At 41.3% G+C, this 14,273-nt stretch overlaps 1 protein-coding gene across 1 annotated transcript in view; it reads right to left on the reverse strand.

Annotated features, from left to right (window-relative positions):
• MARCHF11 (membrane associated ring-CH-type finger 11) overlaps positions 1-10,465 on the reverse strand; it is a gene marked incomplete at both ends in the record, with an annotated part of 29,516 nt that extends 19,051 nt beyond the window's left edge. Inside the window, 2 exons of the mRNA XM_082046445.1 lie at positions 8,827-8,982; positions 10,160-10,465. Of these exons, the coding sequence (XP_081902571.1) occupies positions 8,827-8,982; positions 10,160-10,465 (462 nt within the window). The remainder of the gene's footprint in view (positions 1-8,826; positions 8,983-10,159) is intronic.
• Positions 10,466-14,273: the final 3,808 nt, after the last annotated feature.

Raw genomic sequence — 14,273 nt, forward strand, 5'->3', positions numbered from 1 at the left:
GGAAAAAACAGGCTTCAGCAGAGGATTTTGAAATCTGCAAGATGCACTGCAAGATGTTCCTCTCCTTCTACTGAGTAGTGGATGATACAAAGATCTTTCCCTTAAGTTCAAAAAATATCAGAAGGCATCGGTAATTAATTAAACTACTATTAGGTGCAAGCATCCAGAAAACAATTAGATGATATGCAATACTCTGTAAATGTTCTTGAAGAAGAAGTGACTCTCTTTTATTAAGTCTCAGGAGGATTTTAAGTCATGATTGTACATTTAAATACAAGCAAAGTGTCCTTTCTGGAAGGTGATATTGAATGACTGGAGCTTCTGATGATTCTTGCAGTCACTAAAGTAGCAGGTTATGTGGAGGACAGTGTTGCACGTGCAGGAAAAGGTTGCAAGTGTAAGACTCCTACATTCTATTTGTGTTATTCTGCAGCAAGCTCACACCAGCTGTTACGCCGATTCCTTCAACTAAAATATGTCATATTGCTTTCCTTCTATGAAACAGCAGCCTTAAAACTGAGATGCAGAATTTAGTCGTCCAAGGAGGAACACAATGTGCTGGAATTAACCACAAGTTATAGTAGATTGTAAATTGCAGATTGCTTAGATAACAGCAATGAGACATACATAAAGTATTCCATTAAGAAGTACATTCTCTGTCTGTTCCGGCCCAGGGAGCAGAGGGATCTTCCTTAGCATGAAAGGCATACTGAAGTTTACCCGCATCTTCTCCAGATAGTTTCCTGGATGCCAGTTTTATGGAATCTGCCTTTTTCAAGATCCTCGTAGTGCTTGGAATATTTCTCTTCCAGTGTTAGCTGGGTAGCTAAATACACATGAAGCTAGTAAGTATTTAATCTTGATAGTAAGGTTCATGACTTTCTGAAACTACTAAGGAAGTATTTTTTAAAATTATTGCTGTTGTTTTGGCATAAAAGACCAGGAAAAAAAAAAAAGCCTTAGCATTCATCCAATAATACAGTTTTTGTGGGTATCAATACGGAGTATTCCTATACTGGGAGTATTTTTGTCATAGATAAGGCAAAGTTTAATACTGGTGTGGAGGGAAGACACTACCAGAAAAATATGCAAAAACAGAGGTGGGGGGTGGGGGGGAAGGATAAGGAAACAGCATGTGGCTAAAACTGGAATACTTATTCTCCATTAACTTCACTGAAATATATACATACACACATGAATCTACATAAGGGACAAAAATTAAAAAAAATGTGCATACTGAAAAGCTGTCTCGCCAGTTTAACAATTTAAGAAAGAGGTAAATTAGCAGGACTGGCAGTCATCTGGATGAACTACTGAAGACTTCAGTGCAAACTGACCAACATTCAAAACCAAGAAACATTTAAACAAAGTTTCAAAACTAATATAATAAACAAATAAGTCAGGAGATTCTGACAGTATTTGGTGCCCAGGGCAGGCTACTTAGATTGCCAAATAAGCATAAGCTAAGAAATCATAGACAAGAGGTATAAAAGCAGGACACTATCATTTATTAACAAGTTTTCATATTAAGAAATAGAAGAAGCACGCTTAAACAACCAGTACTTAGTTTCAGTGTTTTTCACTAATCTCTTTTGACAATAATTAAAGACCTGAATAGTCAGGATTTTGGATATAACACAAAAAGACAAAAATTTGTATTTGTAAAACTCACTGATCTTTAAGCGCTATATAAATTAAAATTTAGGCTACAAGATCAGGCTATTGGAAAATATCCAATTAAACAGAAAAAAAAAATGGCGAAGAACAGTAAAGGTTCCCAAATGCAAGCCCCACACCATATCTTAAGCCTTGCATTCTTTACTTAGATAGACTAAGTGTTTAAAACAGTAGTAACTACGTATATGCAGCAACCTTGATTCCCATTCACACTGCCTGTAACTTTTGGATGTGTTTTTCTAATGGGATTTGTTATAAACGTATAATTTATACTCATAATTCCAGTAATATTTCCTCTGAAAAGTAACCTGGCACCATGTCTTATGCTAGTCTTTCACCCCATGAAAATCTTAGGCTCAAAGGAATCTACATTTTTTCCACTATTTAATACACCAAGATAATGATACTCTTTAAACCTATATCTATATATCTTACCACTGGATCAGGATGACACTATAATTAAAACTTACTTTCCAAGTAGAGTTCACAGTTTACATTGTGTGGTTGGCTCACACAACTCGAGCAATCAAACTGCTCTGAGCACAACTTGCACATTTCACAAAATAAACAAGAAAACAAATGCTTTTTTAATAAGCTACAGGAAATAAAAGAGTAACATATGAAGTGCACACACCTATGTACCTTTAATGCTATTCTTTTTTTTTAAAACATGTTGTTCTTTTTATTTTGTGTAGTTACTTGATTACCTTAGTATACACTTTAGAAGTCCAACAGAACTACCTAAGTGAATGCATGAGAACTAGTTTAAAATCACTAATCATGTGTTAGTACAAAATTGTTCTCTATGCTATAATCACCATTTCTTTGCCTAATCTATCTTAAATAAACAGATGTGAGCACCAGAGTGGCTTGTCTAGCTCCCTGCATGCTGTAGCTGACGCTCTGACGAGAATAACAGATTCCCTGAGTTCTATCAGTTGAGATGCCAACTTGGACCAAATGTGCCATCTAGCAAAGTATGAGCACACAGAGAATCGGGAAAGCAGACCTCAGGTGTCTGCTGTGACACTCCATTGTAGAAAAATCCCAAATATTACCTACACCTGCTAGATCACTGCTTCAATCATCATCAATTCCAAACAGCAAGAAAGCATAATTTTTGCCATACAACATTAAAATCCTGACTAGACTAGGAATAGCCAAGCTTCTGGACTGAATCACAGGTTTCAACATGTGGTCTCCAATTTTTGGCAGTTCTGATCTACAACTACCCCCGCTTCCTCACTCTCAGTTCTTTCACGGGACTCTCTAAAACAAAATCAATGTCCTTCCCCTCTTTCAAGCTTCCATTTTCTGTGAACGTAACTCCTTTCTACTTGATCCTCCTAATCACAGTTCCTGACTCTATAATCTTCCATGTTCCTTCCTGATGGCTTCAGTTCCCATGCAGATGACCACTCTGACCTCTTATAATATGTGAATATAATCTCTCCTCACTAGACTTAAAAATATGGTTTAGTGTTTGTAGTCAACAAAATGGCCATTCGTGGCTTTAATTAGCTTTTCACTTAGGTCTATATCTAGTCTTTTGTTGTTAGTTCCTCTTTATCCCTGCGCAGCTACCACTGTGACATCTTCGTGATAGAATCAGTTCATTTGTTCAGCCGTTATTCTTCGTTACTTCATGACTTTCACATCACTGGTATTGATGATTCTTCCATCCCCTGTTGCCTCTTACCCATCATTAATTATCAATTCTCTCCACCCTTCTAAAGTTCTACTGTTCTATAGCTTTGCTCCTCCTTCCCACTCTAATGTCCATTTTGCTCTTCTTCAGCTCTGTATGTTAACAGACACATAATTTGCACCTAGGATGCTAGTAGTGCACCAGTGGCCTGCTCACCTGCTCCATGACAGATTTATTCTCTCATATAAATGGCTAACCAAATGTATTTCTCAAGCGTAACTGACTTTTATCTCCACACCTTTTTGCTGCCTTTATTTTCCAGCTCTTTTCCTTTTATCTGAGTCATGCATTAATTACAAGAAAACAAAGAAAACATATACAACATAAAATTCATTATACCCCTAGCATTTTCTCTCTGATGGCTTCTATTTTTGCACTTCTGTCCTTCCCATCAGTGGCAAAATTTTTACTGTCTTCTCTTCTTCTATAATGTCTCTACTTTGCATCAGTAACATCATTTCATCCTTCCTCCTGATCCACTCGCTTACCCCAGTTCCCTTTTTCAGTCTCTCATTTATCTTCAGATCTTTCTGAAAAAGTACACAAGAAAACAGACTTTGCCTTTCCCACCACAGAAAAAAAACACAACTTTGACACCACTGGCCTCTCCAACAGCCCTGCTATCCTTTTGTTTCTAAACTCATCACACACACTACTTAAAACTGATCGTAATCACCAGCATCTGCCTAGTGCATGTCACTGAAAGTACTCAAATACTCAATGATAATTAAAAACAGTTAGTGTACAGAGACCACTGGTTCTGTGTATCCCCATAGACTTGTCCGTTATCTCTTGTTCAAACTTTTTTTAAGATGTCCAAGAAGATTGCGACAATCCTTTTTGTTCTTCGTGTGCATTGGCACAGTGAATAGCACAAAGTATCCTCCTGGATCTTCATTACAGGCAATGTAACAGCAGCTTGTAATGTGGATTGTTGTTAGTAGACAGTGTAGTTTAAAAAGCACAACTGGAGATTTGAGCCTTTTCTCTTTCTCCTCCCTAGTTATACCTACAGCAAGTAAATGTTTTCATCCAGATAAGCATAGTCATTAGCAATAACTTTTACTAAACATTCACTACAACTTTTTTTCTGGACAATGGACTCCATTTGAAACATCTGAAGAATGTCACTTTTTCACTTTTTAATTTAACATGCACATACATACATGCAATCTTCTAAAAAGTCTTGCTCATGCTTATCTAATTGATGCTAGTGAATGCGTGAGGACTACTCACATTAACATGACTTGAAAAATCAAAGCTAATTCACAAAAACTGTTTGACATAGCAAGTTTTATGTTGAGTATCTCAAATGTTAATAATCAAAATTCAGGCCACTGAAAACCACTGCTTAAATAATATTAAGTACAATCTCAGTTTTTGCATCTATATTAAGAAATCAGACCCAACAATTAAGAATTTGGTTTTTTAAATAGCTGTTTTGTGATTTTCCTGATGTCAGAAAAGGTGTTGAATTGCCTTGCAATTAGCTTTTAAATATGCGCACCAACCTACTCTATCACTTTTGGAATAGGTCCAGTTCACCTAAAGTACCAGAATATGACATTTTAATGAACAGAAACACAGTATATTAAACATCTAACATAATACTATTTTATGACAGACTACAGTAACAGTCTATAAAAGGCTATTCTCTAAATACATGTATTGCTTGTTTCTGTAGAAATGATGTTTTTTTAGCACCAAAGTATATTTTCTCAACCTTTGCGAGCTATATTCCACTTTCAAACATGATTTCTGAATCTTACAAGAGAATTGACATTTTTTAATGTATATTCATGTTTAACTGCAAGTCTAGGGAACTAATTTGCTAACAGATTAGTAATTAAACAGCACAAAAAATAACTGTTTGTATTTCCTTTAGGAAGGAAATACATACAAATTATAAAGCTTAGCAAACCAATATGAAAAATATTTCTGCTTTCACTTCTTTTCTCTTTATTCACCTAAAATGTAATTCTAAGTGGGTTTAGTTTCCAAGCCAGACATTCAAAGTTTCTTCCTCCTTTTTAAGTTGTTTCAAAAGCCTTCCAAAACTCCCTGCCCAAACCAACATTTGTTCCATCGCCCCTCGTTATAGTTTGAGGTTTTTTCTAGTTATTAATATAACCTTGCCTATTATTTGATCACATTCTACCCTTTCATAAGGAGCAAATCCAGCAACATGAACATATGCTTTCATTAATGGACTACTGTAAGGTTAAAGATGTCTTCCTGATATGATCCTGAGAAGGATACTGAAAAAAACCTCCAAATTTGCATTTCTCTGTGAAATGTCATATCATAGAATTATAGAATCATTGAATCATTTCGGTTGAAAGAGACCCTCAAGATCATCAAGTCCAATCATTAACCCAACACTGGCACTAAACCATGTCACTAAGTACCTCATCTATGCATTTTTAAACAACTCCAGGGATGGTGACTCCACCACTTCCCTAGGCAGCCTGTTCCAGTGTCTGACAACCCTTTCTGTGAAGAAATTTTTCCTAATACCCAATCTGAACATCCTCTGGAGCAACTTCAAGCCATTTCTTCTCGTTCTATTGCACAAACATCATCAATTTGTTTGTGTGTTCAACTTCCACTGTTCGTCCATCCGTTAATTTGTTATTTTTTATGTCTTAAGATCTATTCCTGTTTTAAAGGTCTATGTGTTTCCAGAATTGGTCTCTTAGAAGTGAATTAAGTAGTAGTTGCTGAAATATACAAAGTGACACTGGAAAAATGTCTATTGGAATAGTCACTTACCATAGTAAATTTTGTTCCTTGAATGTATTGCCTCCAAAGAGGCCCCCCTTTGGGATTACTTTCCCTGCCATGAAGCAACAGAAACCATAGAAAATGTTAGATATTAAATGGAATATTCACATCTATTCCAGTGTTCTGGACGAAAACATAAAAAAATCTCCTGCTTCTTAATTCCCTGAGCATTGTGACATTCCATAAATACATGAGGTAAAAGTAAACCTGAGGAGCTTGTGTAAATCTGCACAGACAATTCACTTGAGAAAAAGTTATTCTGGTAAGCAGTATCCTTCTTCTCTTATGACACTGCCCAGACAGATCTAAAAAGCAAAAGATTGGTAGAGACAATTCTGAGAACATGGATTGAGGCAGACTACTAGTTGTAGAGATGGTGAACTACTCCCATCCAAATACTGTATTTCATGTAATGCAAGAAATCTTGCTTGGGAATGTTTAAGTACATTAGCTACCTCAATATATTCTTCTATATTGAAACAGTCCAGCCCTTAGCTTTTTCCCAAACCTGTCTGAAAAATTACCTTTAAAAGGCTTTTGTGTAGTCCAGAAAATAATTCAGAACGTGTCCAAAAGCTTAAATCAAGACAGCTGTTAAAAATGGCCGATACTAGTATAGTCAAGAATATGGAAGTGGAGGAAGAGCATTTTAAGACGGATCACCCTTATAAAAATACACGGACAACTGTAGCTTTGGGAGTTCCTTTTAGATTCTGTAACTGCAAGAGGAAGATTCAATGTAGAAGAAAGAGAAAGGTACTGCTGTATTCCTTCAAAGAAATATGTGGCCTTTTGGGTGTCAGGAGCTTGACCCTAGGAATATATGTCTAACTTATTATTTGAGTATACAACTCAATGAAATCTTTTTCTATGATACTTTGTCAACAGTAAAAAAAGGACAGACTTAAATAATTTACGTAAAAAATGAAAGACAGAGTTGAGAATAAATCAAGTATATTTTAAGCTATCAAAGGAGAAACATGAATCTAGTTCCCCTTCCCTCCAAAAAATGTACCATAACTCATTAAGAGAATGGCATTTAACTTCTTAACTTTTTCTGCTTCATTGTAGCTTGGCTAAACGTTGTCTACTGTGTCACCTACTGACACTTTATTCTTTGCTCCTGTTTTCCACAAAAATTGAATATTTGTTCTTCAAACTGGGGCTTGATTCTGTTGTCCACAGAAATGTCTAATGACACTTCAGATGTCCTTCCATATTCCATTTGGCTTACAGCTGTAGTTCCAAAGTCTCTCATAATTTCTGTTGTATCTGCTAACCTGTGTAGATATTTTGGCTACCTTGGGACATCTCAAATGGTACCAGATGTCTCTTTGCAGGCAACTGTGTCAAGTCCTTGCTGTCAAGCAACCATTTTCAGATATTATCATTGCAAACAGTTGATCATGATATAACCTTTGCTAGGAAAAGGATCAGATTGCTGTGGATATACAGGATATAAAGATTTGTAAAAGGTTAAAAAAGCCAAAAGAATCAAACAGAATCCCATTCCAAAACACCAGGTAAAGTCTGTGCAGAAACAGAACCTACCACCTTCATTTTCTGGAGTGTTTTACAAACCCATGACTTTTTTTACATCATAAAGGTTGTACCCAGGAAAGCTTATAAAAAAGTTTCCTTTGTGGATTCATGAAGAAAAAAGCTTGAAGTCACAACTGGCTCTGAAAGTACTTGCACCTAATCTGAACAGCTGCAAGCAAATACTCCAGATATCCTCTATCCAAGGAATGCTTATCATGCTCACACAACTGCCATTACCATCCAAGCATGTCTTTTCTACAAAACTCCAATCAAACTCAGGCAGAGAAAAATGACCTGAGTGCTCTGGCCTTTGAGAGCTCCATCATCTCTGAGCTCATAAGATCAAAACTAAAAAAAGATACAATTATCTTACTAAATGAGTTCCTCTGATGTATGAAATAAAATTTCTAGGATGGAATTTTAAGTCTCTAAAGAGTTCTGATATGCAAAGTGGTATTAAGGCTTCCCTAATAGATCTGCTAAAGCTTTGAGTGTCCCCTCCCATCTCCCTGAACATACTACCATTATAATATTCTAACTCCCAGCTGCGTGTTGTGATGCTGATAAAAGGCAGCTGTGAAAAATATTACTGCACATTTCAGCTTCTGAAACAGTTATGGGGGGACAAGACAAGTGTTATGCTACTCTGGATTGTGCCACAACTTAAAAGTCACCTCCTTTTACTTTTTCACAGTAGGTGAATACACAGGCAACAGAAGCTTTCTTTGCCTCTCTCTGCTGAACCCCAAGCTTGAAGAATGAATGAAATCAACCTTTGACTGAGTCTTTAACAAGCTATAAAGACATGTTTGAGGTTTAGAAAGTGAATCAGGGAGATAAAAGTTCTGTCATGTATTACTTATCTAATTACAGAATTTAACAATCTCCAAAGACCATCTCTATGGCAAGGCAAAAGATAGAAGAACATAACAGAATCAAATGACTACATGTTTTAGTATGTAACTGATCTTAGAAACTAATTTCAAGTGGGTGCAAGTGCTAACTGGTAAAGCATATAGGCTCTTCCACCATATTTTCCAAAACCATTGACATAAACATAAGTACCATTTTGTTTTCAAAATGTAAAGACATATTTTTTTTAACAAACAAATTACCTGGCAAGGCTTCTTCATTTTAATTGCTATAACATTGTATCTGTAACAGCAGAGTTCACAGGTCCATGACCCTCTTTCACTTATCCACTTTAACAGGCAAAGCTGATGTGTGTACCGTACTGACCCATCACAGCGGCAAGGATTTAACAATTCACCCTGAAAAGGCAGCACAGAAACATTAATTTTAAAGGTATCTTTGATGTGCACGTACACTCAATACCAAAATATTTACAGGTTTGTAACAATGAACTGGTCTCAATTTCAATACGTGAAAAAACATGTATTTTTTGCTATAAAAATTCTCAAAAAATAAACTACCTTTAAAACATCTAAGTGCTTCTAATGAGTCAAAGACAGATAACTGTAACTGTCTATGCATGCGTATATACATATGCAAAATAAGTGAACAATTACTATGTGTCAAACAACAATGGCATTAGCCCTTTCAAATACCTCAAATAGTACCAAAAGTGGTTGGGTGCATTTCTCCAACAGCCATTTGTCGTCATCACTAGGAAAGAAACGGGTGACGTTGCAGAGCACAGTGCTCTTGGAGCAGGGCTCTGCACTGTCCAGGTAGACAGATGTCAGGCAGGACCTCAAATAATGCAACCAAACACTTCCTCCAGTAGTTCACATATTTCTGTATTATATAAATCAGCTGTTCTCTTCTTTCCTTGAGAAGATTTTTTTTTTTTAAGCTAAAATACAAGACATGCTATAAAACGCTACTTATGAATCCATTGCTGGTATTGTGCCCAGCAATGTATTGACAGATCCTTGGAGGTCTTCTCAACATTACCTGTAAGCTAACACTCTCATTTTAAAGTCTAATAGAAACCTGAGAAATTCGTACTGTTCAGAGTCCCTAAGGGAAGAGACAGCGAGCCTGATGGCACGAAGACCTACGGCATGCAAGCCAGCCGTGGCAAACCTCCGAATTTTCCTAAAGCTCTGCGCCGACTCAGAATTGCCCCAAGCGTTTCTCACAACCACCTCGTACCGCAGCTGAGGCTCGCTGTAGCCACGTCGCCGCTATTACAGAGGAAGGCTGTTCCTGTCTGCGAGGGGCCGCGGGGCCTCCCGCGGCAGCGGCACTCGGGCCGCTTTCCCGCCCCAGGTCCGGTGGCCGGGGGAACGGCGGCGGGAGCAGGGCCGGCGGTGAAGAGCTCTGTCCCTGGTGCTGATCGCTCCCAACCGCCGGCCCGCCCGGCCCCGCCGCCTCTGCTGCCGGGCGCGGGGTGTGTGTGTGTGTGTGTGTGTGTGCGTGTGTGAGGGGTTGCTTCGTCGGCGCTGAGCGCGGAGCGCTGCCCGCCCGCCCCCCTCTCCTCACCTGCTCGGGGCCCTGGAAGCAGATCTTGCAGATGGGGCCGGCGCCGCCGGGGTGGCTGCCGCTGCCGCTCTCGCTGCTGCACACCGAGCGGGTCTCGGGTTTGTCGCCGCCGGTGGCCCCCGCTTCGGCACGGCCGCCCTCCGAGCCGCCCCTCCGGCCCTCGCCGGAGCTGGGGCCGCCGCTCTCTCCTTCCTCCGGGGTGTCCCCGCTCTTCTCCCCCGCTCCGGCCGGCAGCTCCAGGGGGGCGGCGGGGTCTCGCTGCTGCTCCGCGGGAGGGAGAACGACGCTGCCCCCGGCGCAGCTCATGCCCGCGCCGGCCCGGGGCACCCCCTCACCCGGGGCGGGGACGGCCCAGAGGGGCGGATGGCGGCGGGGGAAGAGAGCGGCGAGGGCGCCCTTCTCGCTGCCAGCGGCCGGGAAGGTGACCCGGCGTGGCCGCCTCCCTCCCTCCGCCGCGCTCCGCCAGCCGGGTCCGGAGCCGCCCCGGCGGCGTGTGCGTGTGAGTGAGCGTGTGTGGGTGAGTGCGTGTGCGGCTGCCCGTGTGTGTGTGTGTGTGCGCCCGGCGGGGCGGAGCGGGGGCAGGTCCGGCACTCGCCGGGTCGGGTCCAGCCGCCAACAGCCGCCCCCGAACGCCCGGGGCCGCGCGAGGCAAGGGCCGTTACACGGCAGAGGCGGGGGCGGGGGGAGGAGGGGGCCGCGCGAGTCCGTCACCGCAACCGCCGCGGGCCCGCGGCCGCCCGGGCGCCTTCCCGGCCCGCCCCGCACCGCCGCGGTCCGCCCCGCCCGGGGAAACCGCCACCGCGCCCGCAGACCGCCGCCTGCCCGGCCGGGAGAAAACCCTTCCCCGCCCCCGGACGCCAGAGTCGCACCTGCCCTCCCGCCCGCTGCCCGGCGTCCCGCCCCTCAGCACCGCCTCCCCACACACTCCGCAGGCTGCGGCACCGGGCCCGCCGCCGCGGCCACCGCCGCCCCCGACGGGACGGCTCAGCCTTGCGCTCTGCCCCTCCTTTCTGGGCCACCACGGCGGGTTGTGGTCCCCTTGCCCTGCACAAACACGCTCACGGAGTTCCTCGACCCTGGCGCCCCAGTGCCGGACCTTTTAAAAAGGGACGTTTACAGATCTTTTTACTTCATCGGGCTTTCTGGTGCAAAACATTGCACTTCTAAAAGCTGAACAGAACCAATATTCAACAGTTGTTCTTTAGGTGTGAAACACTAGTCCTCCTAGTCTCTTGTGGCTTTGTTTTGTTTTGTTTTGGTTTGGTTTGGTTTTTTTTTTGTTTTTGTTTTTTGTTTTTGTTGTTTTTTTTTTTAATTCATTACATCACCTCATTTTCAAAATTAAATCTGCTAAAAGCATCATGATCAAAGATGTTCTAAAAAAAAACCACACAAAAAAACCCAACCCACGGTGGTTAGAAACTCTTTAAAGTTTGGCTGAGGCTGCTAGAGGAAAATATGTGTGAATTTCAGCATCAAGTATAACACCAGTGCACATTTCATCTCGTGAAAATGACAGCAACTGTCTGCGCGGGGAAAGAGAAAGAAAAAAAAAATCTTCAAGAAACGATTGTGAAGCCATATGCTCTTCCATAGCCACATTTAGATTCCAAGTGTGATGAAATCACCCGTCTTCTTCCCTGGCTGCTTCATATGTAGTCTCAAGATCAGGGTGTACCTGGATGAGCTCAGCCGCTGCCTTCACCCGACGTGTGTTGAGCAGTGGCTTTCTTGGTGTGGACATTTTCTTAGAAGACCAAAGAGGTACACAGAAACAAAACAGGACTCCTTGGCCTGTGACCAAATGGCTCTCCAGAGAGGTTCGCTGAGTGTACACCAGACACCTGCTCTGACCTTTCGGCCTGGCTGGAGCCCAGCTCAGGCAACGTGCTATCTGCAGAAAAGCAGCAGTCCCCTGTTGCAGGAGAGGGTCAACCAAACTGATTAGGGCAAGCTTCAGATAAAGCCCTTTCGGTCCTACAGCCTGCATCTATTATGGAGTCCATGTGATAGATACATTAAAGACGATGGACAACACTGCAGTTTACAGCATTGCTCTGAAAAAGGTATATATTCAGAGCTTGCCTTCCTACAGTGGAATAAGAGGTATGTATCATTATACTTTTTATCATCATCCACTAGTGCCCATTCTCATGAAAAATCTTTATTCTGACAGCTCTGCAGTAGCTAAGCCAGCACTGGCCATTTAGCTTGGAGCTAGGACAAGATGCTCCTACTCTAAAATTACTTTTGTTCACAAGGTGGTTGTTAAGTAGGTAAGTAACGTGGATTCATCCAGATTTGGTAATGCAAACCAAAAAATGTCACATTGATAGTGACATTTTGATGAACTACAGACGCTGTAGAGTTAAGAAATTCTACATATACTTTTTTCATAGCAAAGTAATACCTGAAGGGATTGCCAGAGAGACTAAACAGAACTGGAGACAGAATTAATCAGGCTAATTCTAAGGAAAGAAGGGGCAATTGCAGACAATGAAAGAACAGGAAATTTGAGAACAAACAGATGAGTCCGAAATACTGGATAGAAGAGCACTAAAGTAGGACCAGAAGGAAAAGACAGTGGAACTGAAGTAGTCAAATGATAAATGAATGCTAAAAAGTTACTCATCTGCATCAGAGGGATACAGCACGCCCCTGCCATTTGCTGTGTGTGGGGTTTTATGCCATTTTTCTTTCTCATCCTTTTGTTTGTCAGCAAAAATTCAATAAGTAACATGGCTTTTGGAAAGGATATAAAGAGAAGATAAAAATGTTAACACAATAATGTAATGACTTCTTAATGTCAAGAAAAGAAAGATGTGACTATAGAGAATAATAGAGTGTGTTAAGAAGGTCATTCTTTTCTACTTAATCTTGCCCAAAATGTTTATGTAACATGACTCCTAAAAGGGAACATGTCTAATATGAATTAGAAGAATGTTTCTTTCACACATATATCAGTAATTTGGAGAGCTGATTGCAAGTGGGTATTTAATAAAGACGAGTTTTTTAACACATCACCTGCCTGTATGTTTATCAGCAGCTACTGGCACATTAGCTAAGATAAAACTGCAAATGCAATTGATCCCCGTGTTTTGGAGCACATCAGTGTTGTTTGGCATGCTGGAGATGGGAAGGAGATGCCAGCAAAAGACCAGAAGGGTTGGAGAACATTATATCACAAGGTCTCCAATAGAAGCAGCGTTCAGACTTCTGCTGGGTGAGAGAGGAGGACAGGAGCCAAAAGATTGAAACAGAAAAAAAGAAGAAAAATAATGCAGGAAAGGTAATTATGCTTCATAACAGCAGTAGTATAAGTGGCTGAGAGAAATAAAAGAAAATGAAAAGGGGAAGAATTAATTTATCATTAAGACAGTGAACTGGACCTCATGGGCTTTATGTTCAAACACAGCTTTGCGTCACACTTCTGGAACAACCTTGAGCAAGTGACTTCGAGCGGGCTGAACACGGACATCTGGTTACCCAAACACAGGCAGCCAGAAGTGCTCCCAGCCGGGCATCCAGCAGCCTCCCCAGGACTGTGGCTGCCACATCTGCCACCTCTTTTGGCAACAGTGGGACATCCAAACTGACACTGGACTCCCAGATGTAGGCACACCTCCCTTAGTCTGTTTCTGTCTTGTTCTCTACATGAAACTGTAACTGTGTTTGCTTTCTCTGTTCTTATTCCTGCTTCTTCTGTTAGAATTTATGGTATTTTACTGGCAGATTCAGGCCATATTTGTACAGTCTTGATCTTGGCTGAGCTATCTAGGCATTATTACAAAACAAATAATAAGGAACAGTGATACAGATAAAAATAACACCAAGGTAATTAGACCGTGGGACAGTGAAATGAATTGCATTTTCAGCAGGAAATAGAAGAGGCAGAAGAAGTACAACCCCTGAGGTAATGGAAGTTGTGTTTCTTCTGTTTTCTTCTCAGTTTTGCTCCAGGTACATTCTTTTTCCCACTATGCCAGCACAGCACTGTGTAATTCTTTCCTTCAAATAAACTAATGGAAACTTAAGCCCAAGTTTTTTACATGAGGACTATCAGCTGTTGGTAGAACAACCAGGAATCAAAAAACAGAAGAAAGCATTTGAAGGG

This window comes from Streptopelia decaocto (genome assembly GCF_964273445.1).
Source record: "Streptopelia decaocto genome assembly, chromosome: 2".
NCBI lineage: Eukaryota > Metazoa > Chordata > Aves > Columbiformes > Columbidae > Streptopelia > Streptopelia decaocto.